This window comes from Somniosus microcephalus, chromosome 10 (genome assembly GCF_052327205.1).
Source record: "Somniosus microcephalus isolate GS21.2 chromosome 10, FLI_Smic_1.0, whole genome shotgun sequence".
NCBI classification, from domain to species: Eukaryota; Metazoa; Chordata; class Chondrichthyes; order Squaliformes; family Somniosidae; genus Somniosus; species Somniosus microcephalus.
This window is the reverse complement of record NC_140996.1, coordinates 175,499,947-175,514,989: the sequence shown is the minus strand read 5'-3', so window position 1 is coordinate 175,514,989 and position 15,043 is coordinate 175,499,947. Positions and strand designations below refer to the sequence as shown.

The 15,043-nt window shown below is 51.3% G+C and overlaps 1 protein-coding gene across 2 annotated transcripts in view; it reads left to right on the top strand.

Moving 5' to 3' along the window:
- Positions 1 to 15,043, top strand: part of sacs (sacsin molecular chaperone) — a 159,717-nt gene that overhangs the window by 49,739 nt on the left and 94,935 nt on the right. For both annotated transcript variants that reach the window (XM_085999194.1, XM_085999195.1), the window contains exon 7: positions 9,318 to 9,464. In XM_085999194.1, the coding sequence (XP_085855320.1) occupies positions 9,318 to 9,464 (147 nt within the window). The remainder of the gene's footprint in view (positions 1 to 9,317; positions 9,465 to 15,043) is intronic.

Genomic DNA, 15,043 nt, shown 5'->3' with positions numbered 1-15,043 from the left:
GTAGGAGGTTATTTTGGTGAAAGGGTGAAAACAGATGCTAAATGGGTGCTGTGCTAATAAGACTTGTCTGTTTGAAAGTCTGGTTTTTGCGTGCAATTTTGGTCCTAATTTCTGATTACCGCAATTTGAACTTGTCTGGAGGTACTAAAACAGATACCTTCAGGTTTAGCACTCAAGCGCTGATTAGAAGCAATTTTCGTGGCACAGTATATGTGGGCTCCACGCCCCGATTTCCACTAAAAGGTGTGACGTGCTCTGACTGTCGCACAGCTGCAGGTTTCAGGATGGCTCGGGGACCAAGGGAGAGGATGCACAGGTTCTCGGACGCAGCACTGGAGGTCCTGGTGGAGGAGGTCCAGAGGAGGAGGGACCTGTAGTCCTGTACCCGTAGTGGGGAAGGTGTCCACCTCGGCCTCCTGTCCCTCTCCTGTAGCAGCTGGTGCTGCTCTGCCTGGCCTCATGTCCTTCTTCCATTCCTCCTGCAGACCAAGGGGGAGCCCTAGCAAGATGCCCATGGCCAAGCACTCCCTTTCTCCTGGTCACTCCTATAAGGTGTCCAACAAGATAGAGTAGCACAGCACTCACTCTTTTTAGGTGAAGTCCTCAGAGAATTTCCGGAATAAAAGTTGACAATGTTGGTGAAGTCTTGACAAAGTGTTCCAGAAAGTCTCCCGATGTGTTTCAAATGTCCTCTTCAAACCTCTAGCAGAAAGTGAACAGTAAAAGGTGATATGCGTTTAAGCAGCACTCAAAATCATCAGCAATGACTTGTTTACTCCCAATCCACTGGTCGCTGTTAAGAGAAGGCATTGGGTCAAGCGCTATCTACCAAAATGCTTGTTAATGAGTGCTAGCAGGCAATTTAAGTGGCAATCAGCCCCTTAACAATCCTCTGGGTGGCCGTTCCTAGCTCAAGCTTCAACTCCTTTACCAAGATGGCGCATTGCACTAAATGCGGGATAAAGAGGTGTTTCAGCTCAAGAAACATCTTGGCCACCTCGGAGGCTCTTCAGCGCCTGAAGGAGCTGTTGAAAATCGTCCCCGTAAGCTCTTAACACAGGTTTAGGCCTTAAACAGTGTGTTTTGGACTAAGAGATAGTGGCCTAGAAATTCAGTTGGGCGCGCCAGCCGTTAGCGCCTTAGGAGGAGTAGATCTCGAGCGCTAGGCGCTTAGCGCCCGGGCGTAGCGCGATCTGCGCCTCGCCCCAACTTCAGTAGACATTTAGCGCCGGCGCAAAGTCTTAGCGCGCGCCCTGCTGCGCGCGCAGATCATGACGTCATTTCGTCGTGCAACGCCCTTTGTGCGCCCGGAACCGGAACTTCACTCACGCCACCCCATTGTGCGCCGGGCGGCCCTAACGACTGTGAAGTGGAACGGTACACAGCCGAGGCGGGCCTCAGGGAGCGCAAATTAAAGGGCACTTACCCTGCACTATAAAGGCCAGCCATTTTGCAGCATTCACTCTTGTGCAACGGTTTTTTGGAGAGAGACCAAGGAGAAGAGCTTACTGCTTTGGCCCAACACTAGGACAGGTATTTTTGGCTCAGGCCAGAGCTTAGCAATTATCTTTGCCTTCATTGAGATCTCAGTGTTTGCCAGCATATAATGGGGGCTGCATTGGGTGCCAACGCTGAGTTTCAGCCTTATGCCAGAAGGGCTTACAGACGCCGTGAGAGAGTGGCAGCCCTGGCTAGACGCAGAGGGGGCAACAGGCGTCGCCAAGTGAGGCCTTACCCACCCAGGGTATACCGCCAGCAGTCCTCCTATCTGACCATGTCTGCCGCGCAGTGTGTTAGGAGGCTGCAATTCAGAAGGGAGGTGGTTGCAGACATCTGCCAGCTGCTGCACAGAGATCTGCGTCCACAGCTGATGCGCAGGACGTCTCTGTCGGCAGTGAAGGTGATGGTGGCTCTCAACTTCTATGCCACCGGCTCCTTCCAATCCGCTGCTGGGGACATCGCTAACATCTCCCAGTTCGCCGTGCATTGCTGCATCTGCCAGGTGACCAATGCCCTTTTCAGAAGGAGACGTCAATTCATCTCCTTCCCCATGACCCTGGACAAGCAGCAGCAGCGTGCAGTGGGATTTGCAAGAATAGCGGGCTTCCCCATGGTGCAGGGCGCCATTGACTGCACGCATTTGGCTTTGCGGGCACCTCTGGAGCATGCCGAGGATTACCGCAACCGGAAGGGCTACCATTCCCTCAACGTACAGCTGGTGTGTGACCACAGGCAGCGCATCCTAGCTGTCAATGCCCGCTTTCCAGGCAGCAGCCACGATGCCTTTATCCTGCGACAGACAACTGTGGCTGACATGTTCCAGGCACAGCCTCCCCCAAGAGGATGGCTTATCGGGGACAAAGGCTATCCTTCGTGTACCTGGCCCACGACCCCTGCTGAAGAGGCATACAACGAGAGCCATCAAGCGACTAGGAACATCATAGAACAAACAATCGGCGTCCTCAAGCAACGGTTCCGCTGTCTGGATCGCTCCGGGGAAGCCCTCCAGTATTCGCAGGAGCGAGTCTCCCAATTCGTCGTCGTTTGCTGCATGCTGCACAACCTGGCTATCCACAGGACGCAGGCACTGCCACCTCACGTTGGACCACCGCCTCAGGAGGAGGAGCAGGAGGAGGACGAGGGCAGCACGGTGGCATAGGGTGGGATATGTGTTGGTGTAGGGGTTACGGGGATCGGGTAGGATATGTGTCGGTGCAGGCTCGATGGGCCGAAATGGCCTCTATCTGCACTGTGGGGTTTCTGTGATTTCTGTGATTCTGAGGAGTACCAGCCCCGGAGGGAGGCAGAAGGTCCAAGGGCCGCCCGTCGGCGGCTTATTGACCGTCACTTCTAGGCCCCCTGTCAGGGAATGGCTTGTGCCAATGAAACAACATGATTGCAGCCGCTCCGCAAGCCGTCAGCCGGTTAAGGCAACAAACACTTCAAAGATCAAACATGGACAATGTGAATAAATAAAATGGTTTATTGTACAAACTCAGGACCCTTCCCACATGAAAACCAAAAACAGATGAAACCCCCAAAAAACACTCACACACACACATGACTCACTCCCACAACCTGGGGAGCATTAACAAAAGATGTAAACAACAATGGCCTTCATCCTCGGCCTTCACAAAACACACATTCCAGAAAACACAACATTTGGACACACCCTCTACTTAGTGGCCCGCGAGGGCGATGCCTTCTGCCAACTTTGGCGGCCTCTGCACGCCCTGCTGCTGCTCCTCAAAGTGAGGCCATTGGCTGCTGCAAGGCTGGGGGCAGGCTCCTGAGGGGCACATGTCGTGACGGCAGATGCCCTTGGGGGTCGGCCTAGACGAGGTCTGGCCGTCGAGGGGCCGGCTGGTGAATGCTGCAGCTGTGACTGGCCAGCATCAGTCGCTGCAGCAGCTCCTGGCAGCTCCACTGGGGGAGTGGCAGTGGCGGCTGGAGGAATGGGGGCAAGCTGGCGGATGGCAGGCGCTCGCTGGTCGCCTGAGACACTGGCACTCGGCCGGGCCAGCACTGCAGCATGCGCACCAATCTGCCGAGGGACAGACCGCTGTGCTGCTGCAGCGCGCCGGGTGCCCTGGCGATGCCTGGCTGACACAGCGAGTGTGGCAGCAGTGAGTGCCCGTGTTGACCTGTTCAGTGACCGCATCAGAGCACCCAGTGACTGCACGGCACCACTGATCACCTGGCCACTCGCTGCCTGAGCTGCCCCGAATTCCGCCCGACTGGTGGCCTGTGAGGCCCCGAACTCGGTCACACCCCAAGACAGGGACTCGATGGCCTCAGGCAACCGTGCCACTACCCCCATGAGCTCCGTGTGCCGGCGCTCCGAGTCCGCGGACAAGTCCTCGAGGCGGCGCATCTCCTCGGCGTTGGCCGTCTCCGGACTGGAGGCCGGACTCTCCCTCTGGGGAGAAGGCCGCCTAGCTGGCCGACCCTTCCTGCGTTGCTGGACGCCGCTGGGCCCAGCAATTGGACTCCCCTCCGACCCTTCCTCCCCTCTGGGGAGAAGGCCGCTGAGCTTCCACCCCCCTCCCGCGTTTCTGCAGGCCGCTGGTCCCAGGAGCTCCCCTCCCCTCCGACACTTCCCCCACGCTCCCCTCCAGGGAAGACGTGTCCCCTACATTGGCATGGGTTGCCGCGGCTGAGGGTTCCCCTGATGGGCCGCCTTCCTCTTGCTCCTCCTCCTCCTCCTCTTCTGAGGGGCTGTCACTGGCAACTTCAGGGACCTTCTCCTCACCATCTGAAAGCAGGAAGGCACAAGAGTAGCTTTAGAGTGAGGAGAGGGCGTCAGCGAGGGATGCATGAGTGGTGGCATTCAGCGCATTGGTCGGACAGTGGCAAAGGATGTAGATCTGATGCGCAAGTGGGACAAGAGAGGTTCAAAAGGTGATGTCCTTACCATTGGTGCCCAGAACAGGGTCGGCATCTCCAGATGCAACGGGGCCAATCACCCGGGCACCCATGATGCGCTCCACGCGATGTTGCAGCTCGGTGAGCGGCTGGACCTGGGGTCCGCCTCCCCCGGTCGCATTCCGGCTCCTCTTATTATTGGCCAGCTTGGCCTGCAAGAGAAAGGACGGCCTCTAAGTACAGTGTGTAGCCCTGATCTTGTGTGCACTGCCTCCCATGGTCGAATAGCCTGGCCAGTGTGTAGCCCTGATCTTGTGTGCACTGCCTCCCATGGTCGAATAGCCTGGCCAGTGTGTTAAGTGCACAATGTGCAATTGATGTTCATGAGTGTCCCATAGCTGCTGCATGAGGGCTGGCCATTAGGGCTTTCAGGTCCCTTTGCCCATAATGTGAGGTGCACATGCAAGGATGAGGAGGACACTGGAAAGAGTACTCACCCTGACAATCCTGGCGAGGTCATTCAGCTTTTTGCGGCATTGGACACCGCTCCTGGGGACCTCGCTGTTGGATGACACCTTGGTGGCGACATGCCTCCAGGCTCTCCGGTAGACGCGGGCTGGCGGCTTCCTGCCATTGTCCGGAAACAAAATATGGCATCTCTTCTCCACAGCACCAACCAGCACCCTCAGATCAAGCTCGGAGAAGCGCTGCGCTCGTTCACGGGCCTTCTCCATGGTATCAGGCGCTATTTGGGTCCAGCAGCAGTGTTCAGGCCTAGCTGCAGGGCTCCACTATCCAGGGCGTGGCAGCAGACCAAGTCGACCCTTCCCCCTTAAGAGCTGGCCGGCGCCAGGGTGTCTGCTGTCAATCAAGAAATGGCCGCACCTGCGCTGCGCCCGGCCTCGGCGCTCTCGCTCAGCACCTCCGGCTTAGCGCCTAAAGAGAGGCGTGCATCGCCAGTTTTAGCGCTCGAGCAAACTCTTAGGGCGAAGCTAATGAATATCGGAGAAGTGGCCTCGAATTTGCGCCGGGCGCAAACTTTAGCGGCTGCCCGACTTTACCGCCCCAAAAGTGGCTATAATGAATTTCTAGGCCAGTGACTATAGAAAGGTTCAGGCCTGAATCATTAAAATGCATTGCTGGGATTGCTGCCAGTTGGGCAGTATAGACAGGTTGCCCTCCAATACAAATCCTAACTGTTTGAGTTCTATCCTAACACTTCTAACTCACACTATTTACCATCTTTCTAAGTAGACAGGAGAATGAGGTTTTGCGAAATATTAACTTGAGGTTATTATTCAAAGACATTACTCAAACTTAACGTAGACAGATCACTAGGACCTGATGGTTTACACCTAAGGATCCTGACGGAAACGAGGGAAGAAATATTTTAGGAATGTAGGAAAAGGAGTAGGCCATTCAGCCCCTTAAGCCTGCACCGCCATTCAGTTAGATCACGGCTGATCTGTACCTCAACTCTATTTATCGCCTTGGCTCCATATCCCTTGATACCCTTGCCTAACAAAAATCTATCCATCTCAGTCTTGAAAGCTTCAATTGTCCCAGCATCCACAGCCTTTTAACGGAGAGAATTCCACATTTCTTCTACAATATTGCCCAACATTCTGTGGAAAGAAAAATTTCAGTTGGTGACAAATGTGATTCCCCTCTTCAAAAAAAAGACAGCAATGAATTACAAGCTAGTTAGCCTCACTTCAGTTGTTGGTGCACTACTGGAGTATAATGTGGGAAGAACTACATTTGGAAAAACATGAGCTACTTGAGGCGAGAGAGCATGGATTTCTAAAGAGCAGGTCATGCTTGACCAAACTTATAGAATTCACTGAAGAAATAACAGGATAGGTAAAGGAAATGCAATGGGTTTGGTTTATATGGTTTTTTCAAAAAAATGTTTCATAACATGCCACAAAAGACTTGTGATGAAGATAATTATACACATAATTAAGGGTAAAGTAGCCACATTGATAGAGAGATGCAATAGCAAAATACTACAGATGCTGGAAATCTGAAATAACAGCAGAAAATGCTGGAGACACTCAGCAGGTCAGGCAACATCGAGGAGAGAGAAACCGAGTCAACGTTTCAGTTCTGATGAAAGGTCTCAGACCTGAAATATTAACTCTGTTTTTCTCTTTCCATGGATGCTGCCTGACCTGCTGAGTGTTTCCAGCATTTTCTGTTTGATAGAGAGATGGTTGGAGGATAGGAAAGAATGGGTAGGAGTAAAAGGAAGTATTTTGGAACAGATCTCCACAATGTCTGTGTTGGAGCCATTCTTCTTTACAATGTGCGCAACTGATCTGTTGTAGGAATTGAGGGAACAATATTGAAATGTGTTAGTGACACCAAGTTGGGGTATTGGAAAATTGTGTCAATGATTGTGAAAGGCTGCAGGAAGACGTAACAGGAAAGGCAGTTCAATGTAAAAATATGTAAAGTAACACATTTTGGAAGTAAGAATAGAGTAAGGAAAAACACCTTAAATGGTAAGACTTTAATAGAGTAAAGGAGCAGAGGGACTTTGGTGCTTAATGCAACAAATATAAGGAAACCTTGTGATGGGGAAATCATTTTGCCTCACTTAATTTTAATTGTTAAAAAAGGAGAACATAACTGTGGTGGGGGAGTGGGAGTACTCCCACAAGTTCTTTGGAGAAAGAAACAACTGGTTCTCCTAGTTGGAAGAAATCTCCATTTAAGGTCATGGGCATGCTGAGGGCTCAGCAAACCTTGCAGGACAGAACTGCAGTTTTCAATAGCCTTCGGAAAGGCTACTTGAAGTAACTATCATGAATTGCGAGCAGCTGCATGCACAGTTGATGCTGTGAATCCTCCTCCAACACCTCTCCTTTGTTCTCCGGTTCAAAAGGACTGCCCTCTCTTGGTTCAACTCTTGCACATCTGATCATAGCCAGAGCACCTCCAGCAGTGGCTTCTCTTTCCACCCCACACCGCTACCTCTGGAATCACACAAGGGTCTATCCTTGGCCTCTCGTTTTCCTCATCTACAAGTTGTCCCTTGGCGACATCATCATGAGTTCAGCTTCCATATGTACACTGACAACACCCAGCTCTATCCTTCACCGCCTTTCTTGACCCACACCCCCCCACTGCCTCTGCACTGTCAGACTGCTGGTTGCTGCTAATCCAAGACTGGATGTACTATTTCCTCCAGTTGAACATTGGGAAGACCGAAGCTATTGACTTGGGCCCCCACCACAAACTCAGTATCCTCGCCATCGAATCCATCCTCTTCCCCGACCATTGCCTCAGGTTGAACCAGACTGTTCGCAACCTTGGTGTCCTATTCAACCCCATGCTAAACTTCTGCCCCCATATCCTCTCCATCACAAAGACCATCTACTTTGACCTCCATAACATCGCCTGCTCCACCTCTATCTGCTGCTTAAACCCTTATCTATGCCATTGTCACCTTCAGACTCGATTATTTCAATGCTCTCCTGGCTGTTCTTCCATTCTCCACCTTTGTTAACTTTAGCTCACCCAAAACGCTGCTGCCTGTATCTTATCCTGCATCAGGTCCTGACCACCTATCATCCTGTGCTTGCTGACCTACATTGCCTCCTGGTCCCCCACCACCTCCAATTTAAAATTCTCACGCTCATGTTTAAATCCCTTCATTACTTTGCCTCCTCCCCATCACTGTAACATCCTCCAGTCCTACACCCCTTCAGCCCATTCTCAAAAATTCTGTACCTAAGCCCCTTTGCTACACCCCCTCCCTCTCCACTTTAAGACTCTCTTTAAAATTTACCTCTTGCAACTAAGCTTTTGGTTACCCCTCCTATTATCTCCTCCTTTTGGCTTGGTGTCCATTTTTTTTTGTGTGAAGCACCTTAGGATGTTTTTCTACATTAAAGGCACCAAGTAAATGCAAGCCGTTGTTGTGAAGTCTGTCTCGTAACATAGATAGTGTGGATTCCAGATCATCCGGAGAAATCGAGGAACAAGTAAAAGCTATTTCTATCCTGGGCTAGTACGTTGCTAATGTGTTAAACCTTCCTGGCTTTTTATATTTTTTTTCCTGTGCCACCGGAGCCGGTTTTGCAGTACACATACATGTCATCCTGACTGTCAGTGTTTTGGGAACTCAGTCAACCTGCTGATCTTTGTTGACACACCACAATCAGCACAAGAGCTCTGGCGAGGACAGGAGTTCATGCCCACAGTATACAGAGGCCTCAATTCCTCCCATTAGAGTTGGGAGCGGCACTATCAGCTGAACATGGATAGGAGCGGGACTGAATGATTGGTGGGGAATGGATGGCAACGGAAGGGGACAATGGGGAAAAATGCATAGCAATGAAAGGGGCAAACTGGTTGACAACAAAAGGGGAGAAAAAGATGACAATGAAAAGTAAAATAGACACTAACTGAAAGGGAGAAAATAATGGTAATATTGATTTTTTTCAACTTGGAATTTTTTTTTACAATTAGATGTAGGGTAGATTCTTCTTCAACAAATATTTAAAGTCAGTGCTATGCCTGATACTGGAATATTCCTTTCAAAATGCAATCCATTTTTTCTCAATGAAGGAAACAAACCTGCTGAGAAATTGTATTCCAAACACACTCTATTAAAATGATTTTTTTTAGTGGGTATTTATAGTGTGAAATGCAAGATCTGTTCCCTTGGTTAATGGGTCTGTGATCACCAGGCACAAGACAGAGATCTGTGTCAAATGTGCCCAAGACAGGTGATTAGTGAGTCCTTGAAATAGAGAAACCACAAGTTGGTGTGATTCATAGCCAAAACAGTATCCGCTCCAGCTATATTAACTTCAGCAGGAGCAGATAGTAATGTACCTTTTTGTTGTAAGCTGCATATTGAGTATGCACAATTTGCCCTTCAAAGACAGTGGAATGCCTGGATGAATTTTGATGAAATAAAGCATCCTTTATTTCTTCAGGACCAGCCTTGTACTCCTACAACAATGCGGTATTCACCCCTGAGGATTGGCACGGAATTCAGGAAATAGCCAGAAGCAGGAAAAGAGATGATCCTCTGAAAGTTGGACGGTTTGGAATTGGTTTCAATTCTGTCTATCATGTAACAGGTAAGTGAATTGTGTTTGTGTTTAGCACTGTACCTGCTTTGAACGGTGCTTTTATTTAGTTTCCAGCTCCTTTGGTGCAAAGCTAAGTTGGAATTCATTTGGGATTTTCTTTTGTTTCATTTTTGCGTGGAAGTTATGCATCTAGCTTGCCACTTCAGAGTGTCAAAATTATCAATAAAGACAAAGGAAGGCAGTTATTTTATGCTGGTTTCTTCCAACCTGGAGCTGAAAATTTACAAGCACTTGCCAATCTGTGAACGTTCCTCACCGTAGGCCCGGGGAGGTGCCTGTTTACAACAATTAGAATTTGTGGCCTTAAAGAGGCAAGCTAAGTTAAACACAATGGCACCTTAACAGAATAATACATTGTACATTGTATGGTATAATGTTCCTGTCATTATAAAATAGCTGTGAGCAGAACCACAAGAGAGCAACTAATTATATTTAAAATAAGAACACGCTAATTTGTTTGAATCATAAACTTTTGCATTTATTAACCCGTTCTGTAAAGGTGTTTCTATTATTTTTTTTAACAGTGGAATTAGATGCACTATTTTTACCATCCATCAGGCTGGCATGGGTTAGAATCCACAGCTCGGCATCTGATACAGATGTATGATGTGTAACTAAAATTGATTCTGAATTTGAGATTTTTCAAGTGGAGTTTTAGGGGCTAGAGACCCAGGCCTAGAAATTCAGTTTGGGGCGCCCAGCTCGCCTGGGCGCCGGAATTACCGCTGCGCGTGGAGCCACTTGCGCCAGCGGGATATTCAGTTTCAGCGCCCCAAGTGGAAGCCGGCCGCTAAACAAGGGTTTCGGCGCCCCGCTTGGGGCGCTGAAACTGAATATCGGCGTGCAAAGTGCCGCAGCGCCACCCGCTGCGGCACGGCAGCCTGCGGTACTGCAGGCCTTCCTCTCACTCTTAAGGGGGAGGTGCCTGCAACAGCGCGATCCCCGCTCGCGAGTGCCGGCAAATGAGCCCGGCACCAAGGAGAAGTGCCGGGCTCTCTGGAAACAGCCGGCAATGCCGCCGGGGGGGGGGTGTAGGAGGCCGGGGACGGAGGTGCGGAAAGGCGGCCGCCGAAAAAGCGGCCGGCCGCACCTCCACCTTAACTCGCCCCACTACCGGCACAGGTAGGCCCCGTGTACAGGTCGCTGTTTGCGGCCGGCGCGGGGGAGGCGGCAGTGACCAAATATGGCCAGCGGGGCGATAGCAGGGCGCTGCGCACACCGATGACGTCATCGGTGGCGGCGCAGCGCTACTGGCTAACGCCGCCATTAGCGCCCCGCTAAATATCGCGGTAGGTTTGCACAGTGGCGCAAAAGCCCTCTTTGGGCGCAAACTGGTGGCGCAGGCCACTGAATTTCTAGGCCCCAGAGTACTCCAGTACCATTGGGAGCTGATTTCAAAGCCCTGAAAGCTTAATTTGTAGAATTGCTTCTGTACTTTCAAACTCTTTAACCTGCTTATAGATTCATATAACTGGCTTTAAAACCTCAGTCAGATGTGTGAGATGATTTCTTTAGACGTACTTTACGTGCTAAGTTTTTGCTTTCTTCAAATGCATTTTGTGTAAATTTATTGAAGCTCTGCTGAGATATGGCTTTGAGTCACACCTCAGCCTTAACCCCTCCCACCCTAAATACATACTCCTGAACTAGGAATGTAGGAACAGAAGTAGGTACTTTAGCCCTTCTAGACTGCTCCCCCATTCTATTATATCATGGTAGATTCGTTCCTCAATTTCATTTACTTGACTTTTCTCCAAATGCCTTGATAGCCTTAGCGAACAAAAATCTATCCGTCTCAGTCTTTAAAATTTCAATTGATTAAGCATCCACAACCTTTTTGGGGGAGAAATTTTCTAAGCAGGTTATGAATGTGCCTGTCTGCATAACAGGCACCAAGATTCCTTTTAACGAACAATATCATTGACCTATTTTTGCTGACAATTTTGATCTGTCTGTAGGCTCTTGCTCCCTGCTAACTTTACATGGCCATGACTTTCACCCAGCAGCCATCCTTTCATATTGTACTTGCCTCATTCAGGCTTCTATTTGACTAATACAAAAAGAAAATACTGCAGATGCTGGAAATCTGAAATAAAAACAGAAAATGCTAGAGATACTCAGCAGGTCAGGCAGCATCTGCGAAGAGAGAAACAAAGTTAACGTTTCAGGTCAATGACCTTTCGCCAGAACTGGAAAAAAGCAAGAAATGGAACAGATATTTAAGCAAGTTTGGGGCTGGGAAATGGGGGAGGGGATGAAAGAACAAAAGGGAAGGTCTGTGATAGGATAGAAGGTAGGAGAAGTTAAGAGACATTAAGAGATATTCAAGGCAAAAGGAGATGGTAATGCAACAGGTTAAGAAACAAAGGATGGCTCCAGATGAAGTGTAAATTGCGCTGGCAGAATGAAAGACAGCTGCCACGTGGGAGAGAAGAACAGAAGTGTGGGAAAAAAATATATATGATAGAGGCCGAGGTTATGATCTGAAATTGTTGAACTCTATGTTGAGTCCAGAAGGCTGTAAAGTGCCTAATCGAAAGAGGAGGTGCTGTTCCTCGAGCTTACGCTAAGCTTCCGTAGAACAATGCAAGAGGCCGAGGACGGTGAGGTCTGAGTGGGAATGGAGCGGTGAATTAAAGTGACAGGCGACCGGAAGCTCGGGGTCCCCCTTACGGACTGAACGGAGGTGTTCCGCAAAGCAGTCACCCAAATGTAGAGGAGACTACATAGTGAGCAGCGAATACAGTATACTAAATTGCAAGAAGTACAAGTAAATTGCTGTTTCACCTGGAAGGGGTGTTTGGGGCCCTGGACAGTAACGGCATGTGTTGCATCTCCTGCGCTTGCACAGGAAGGTGCTGGGCGAAGGGGAGGAATGGACCAGGGTGTCGCAGAGGGAGTGGTCCCTACGGAATGCTGAAAGGAGAGGTGAGGGGAAGATGCGTTTGGTGGTGAAATCACGCTGGAGGTGGCGGAAATGGCGGCGGATGATCTGTTGAATGTGGAGGCTGGTGGGGTGACAGGTGAGGACAAGGGGAACTCTAACGTGGTTCTGGGATGGAGGAGCAGGGGTGAGGCAGACGTGTGGGAGATAGAACGGACACAGTCAAGGGCCATGTCAACCACTGTGGAAGGGAATCCTCAGTTGAGGATAAGTAAGACATGTCCGAAGCACTGGTGTGGAAGATGGCATCGTCAGAGCAGATGCGGCGGAGACAGAGAAACTGGAAGAATAGAATAGAGTCCTTACAGGAAGCGGGGTGGGAGGAAGTGTAGCCCAGGTAGCTGTGGGAGTCAGTGGGCTTGTTGTGAATGTTGGTCAATAACCTATCCCCAAAGATGGAGACGGAGAAGTCGAGAAAGGGAAGGGAAGGGAAGGGAAGTGTCGGAGATGGACCATGTGAAGGTGAGGGAAGGGTGGAAATTGGAAGCAAAGTGAATGAAATTATCTAGTTCAGGGCGAGAGCAGGAAACGGCACCGATACAGTCATCAATGTACCGGAAAAAGAGGTGAGGGAGGGGACCCGAGTAGGACTGGAACAAGTGTCTTCCACATATCCCATGAAAAGGCAGGCATAGCTAGGACCCGTGTGGTTTCCCATGGCAACACCTTTGATTTGGAGGAAGTGAGTGGAGTCAAAGGAGAAGTTGTTCAACATTAAACCACGATAGAGTTCCCCTTGTCCTCACCTTTCACCCCACCAGTCTCCACATTCAACAGATCATCCTCCGCCATTTCCGCCACCTCCAGCGTGATCCCACCACCAAACGCATCTTCCCCTCACCTGTTGCAGCATTCCGTAGGGACCGCTCCCTCCGCGACACCTTAGTCCACTCCTCTATCACCCGCAACACCCCTTCCCCCGGCATCTTCCCATGCAAGGGTCGAATTGTTTGCCTGCCACGCCCTGCACACTGCAGCCCTCAACCTAGGCCTGACCACTTCAGCTTCACCTGCACAACGCCCAGGGCAATGGAGAAGGCCAGGGAGAGAGCGCAGCGCTTCAGCGACGGTGACCTGAGGCTGCTGGTTGGCGGAGTGGAGCGCAGGCGCCATGTTCTGTTCCCAGAAGGTGGCAAGAGGCCGCTGCCCAGCGCTTACCGGAAAGCCTGGAGGGAGGTCTCCAACAGGGTGTCTTCCAACAGCGTGGTTGCCAGGACTCCTGTGTAATGCCGGAAGAAGTTCAACGACCTCACTCGGGTTGTCAGGGTGAGTACCCTTTCCAGTGTCCTCATCCCTGCATGTGCACCTCACTTTATGGGCAAAGGGACCTGAAAGCCCTAATGGCCAGCCCTCATCCAGCAGCTATGGGACTGGCATGCAAATCACTTGCACATTCAGCACTTTACACACTGTACAAGCTATTCGACCATGGGAGGCAGTGCAGACAAGATCAGGGCTTCACACCGTACTTGGAGACCGTCCTTTCTCTTGCAGGCCAAGGTGGCGCACAATCGGCGCAACTGAACTGAGACCGGGGGAGGCCGTCCTGACCTCAAAGAGCTCTCCGACCTCGACCAGCGTGTGGAGTGCATTATGGCAGGCCGGCTGATTGGCCCCGTCGCCAGTGGAGATGCCGACCCTGTTCTGGGCACCAATGGTAAGGGCATCACCTTTTTGACCTCTCTCGTTCCACTTGCGCCTCAGATCAGCATCCTTTGCCACTGTCCGACCAATGCAGTGAATGGCAGCACTCATGCCTCCCTCGCTGCCGCCCTGTCCTCACTCTAAAGCTACTCTTGTGCCTTCCTGCTTTCAGATGGTGAATCGCCAGGTGAGGAGGCGGGCCCTCAAGCTGCCACTGTCAGCCCTTCGGAAGATGAGGAGGAGGAAGAGGATGCCGGCCCATCAGTGCCACCCTCAGCCGCGCCAGCCCATGGCGATGTAGGGGACACGTCTTCCCTGGAGGGGAGCCGGGGGGAAGGGTCGGAGGAGAGTGAAGCTCCGGGGCCCAGTGGCCTGCAGCAACGCGGGAGGGGTGGGGAAGCTCGGCGGACTTCTCCCCAGAGGGTGAGTGCGGCCTCCAGTCCTGCGACGGTCAGCACAGAGGAGGTGCGCCTCCTAGAGGAAATGGCCGTCCAGGCTGAGCGCAGGCACACTGAGCTCATGGCTGCAGTGGCAAGGATGCCTGATTCCATAGAGTCTCTGTCAAGGAGTGTGCAGCAATTCGGAGCAGCACAGGCCAGGAGTCTGCAACAATTCAGTGCAGCACAGGCCAGGAGTCTGCAGGACTTCGCGGCAGCACAGTCGGCTTCTAGCCAAGTGCTCAGTCGTGCCGTCCATTCACTGGCTGGTGTCATGCGGACACAGACCAGGGCCACATGGGCACTAACTGCTGCCACCCTCGCTGGATCAGCCAGGCATCGCCAGGGCACTCGCCGCGCAGCAGCAGCCCAGCAGTCTGTTCTTCAGCTGTTTGCTGCGCATGCTGCAGTGCTGGCCCGTGCGAGTGCCAATGTCTCAGGCGACCAGCGAGCACCTGCGATCTGCAAGGTTGCCACCATTCCTGCAGCCGACACTGCCACTCCGTCATTGCAGCTGCCACGAGCTGCTGGACAGACTGCTG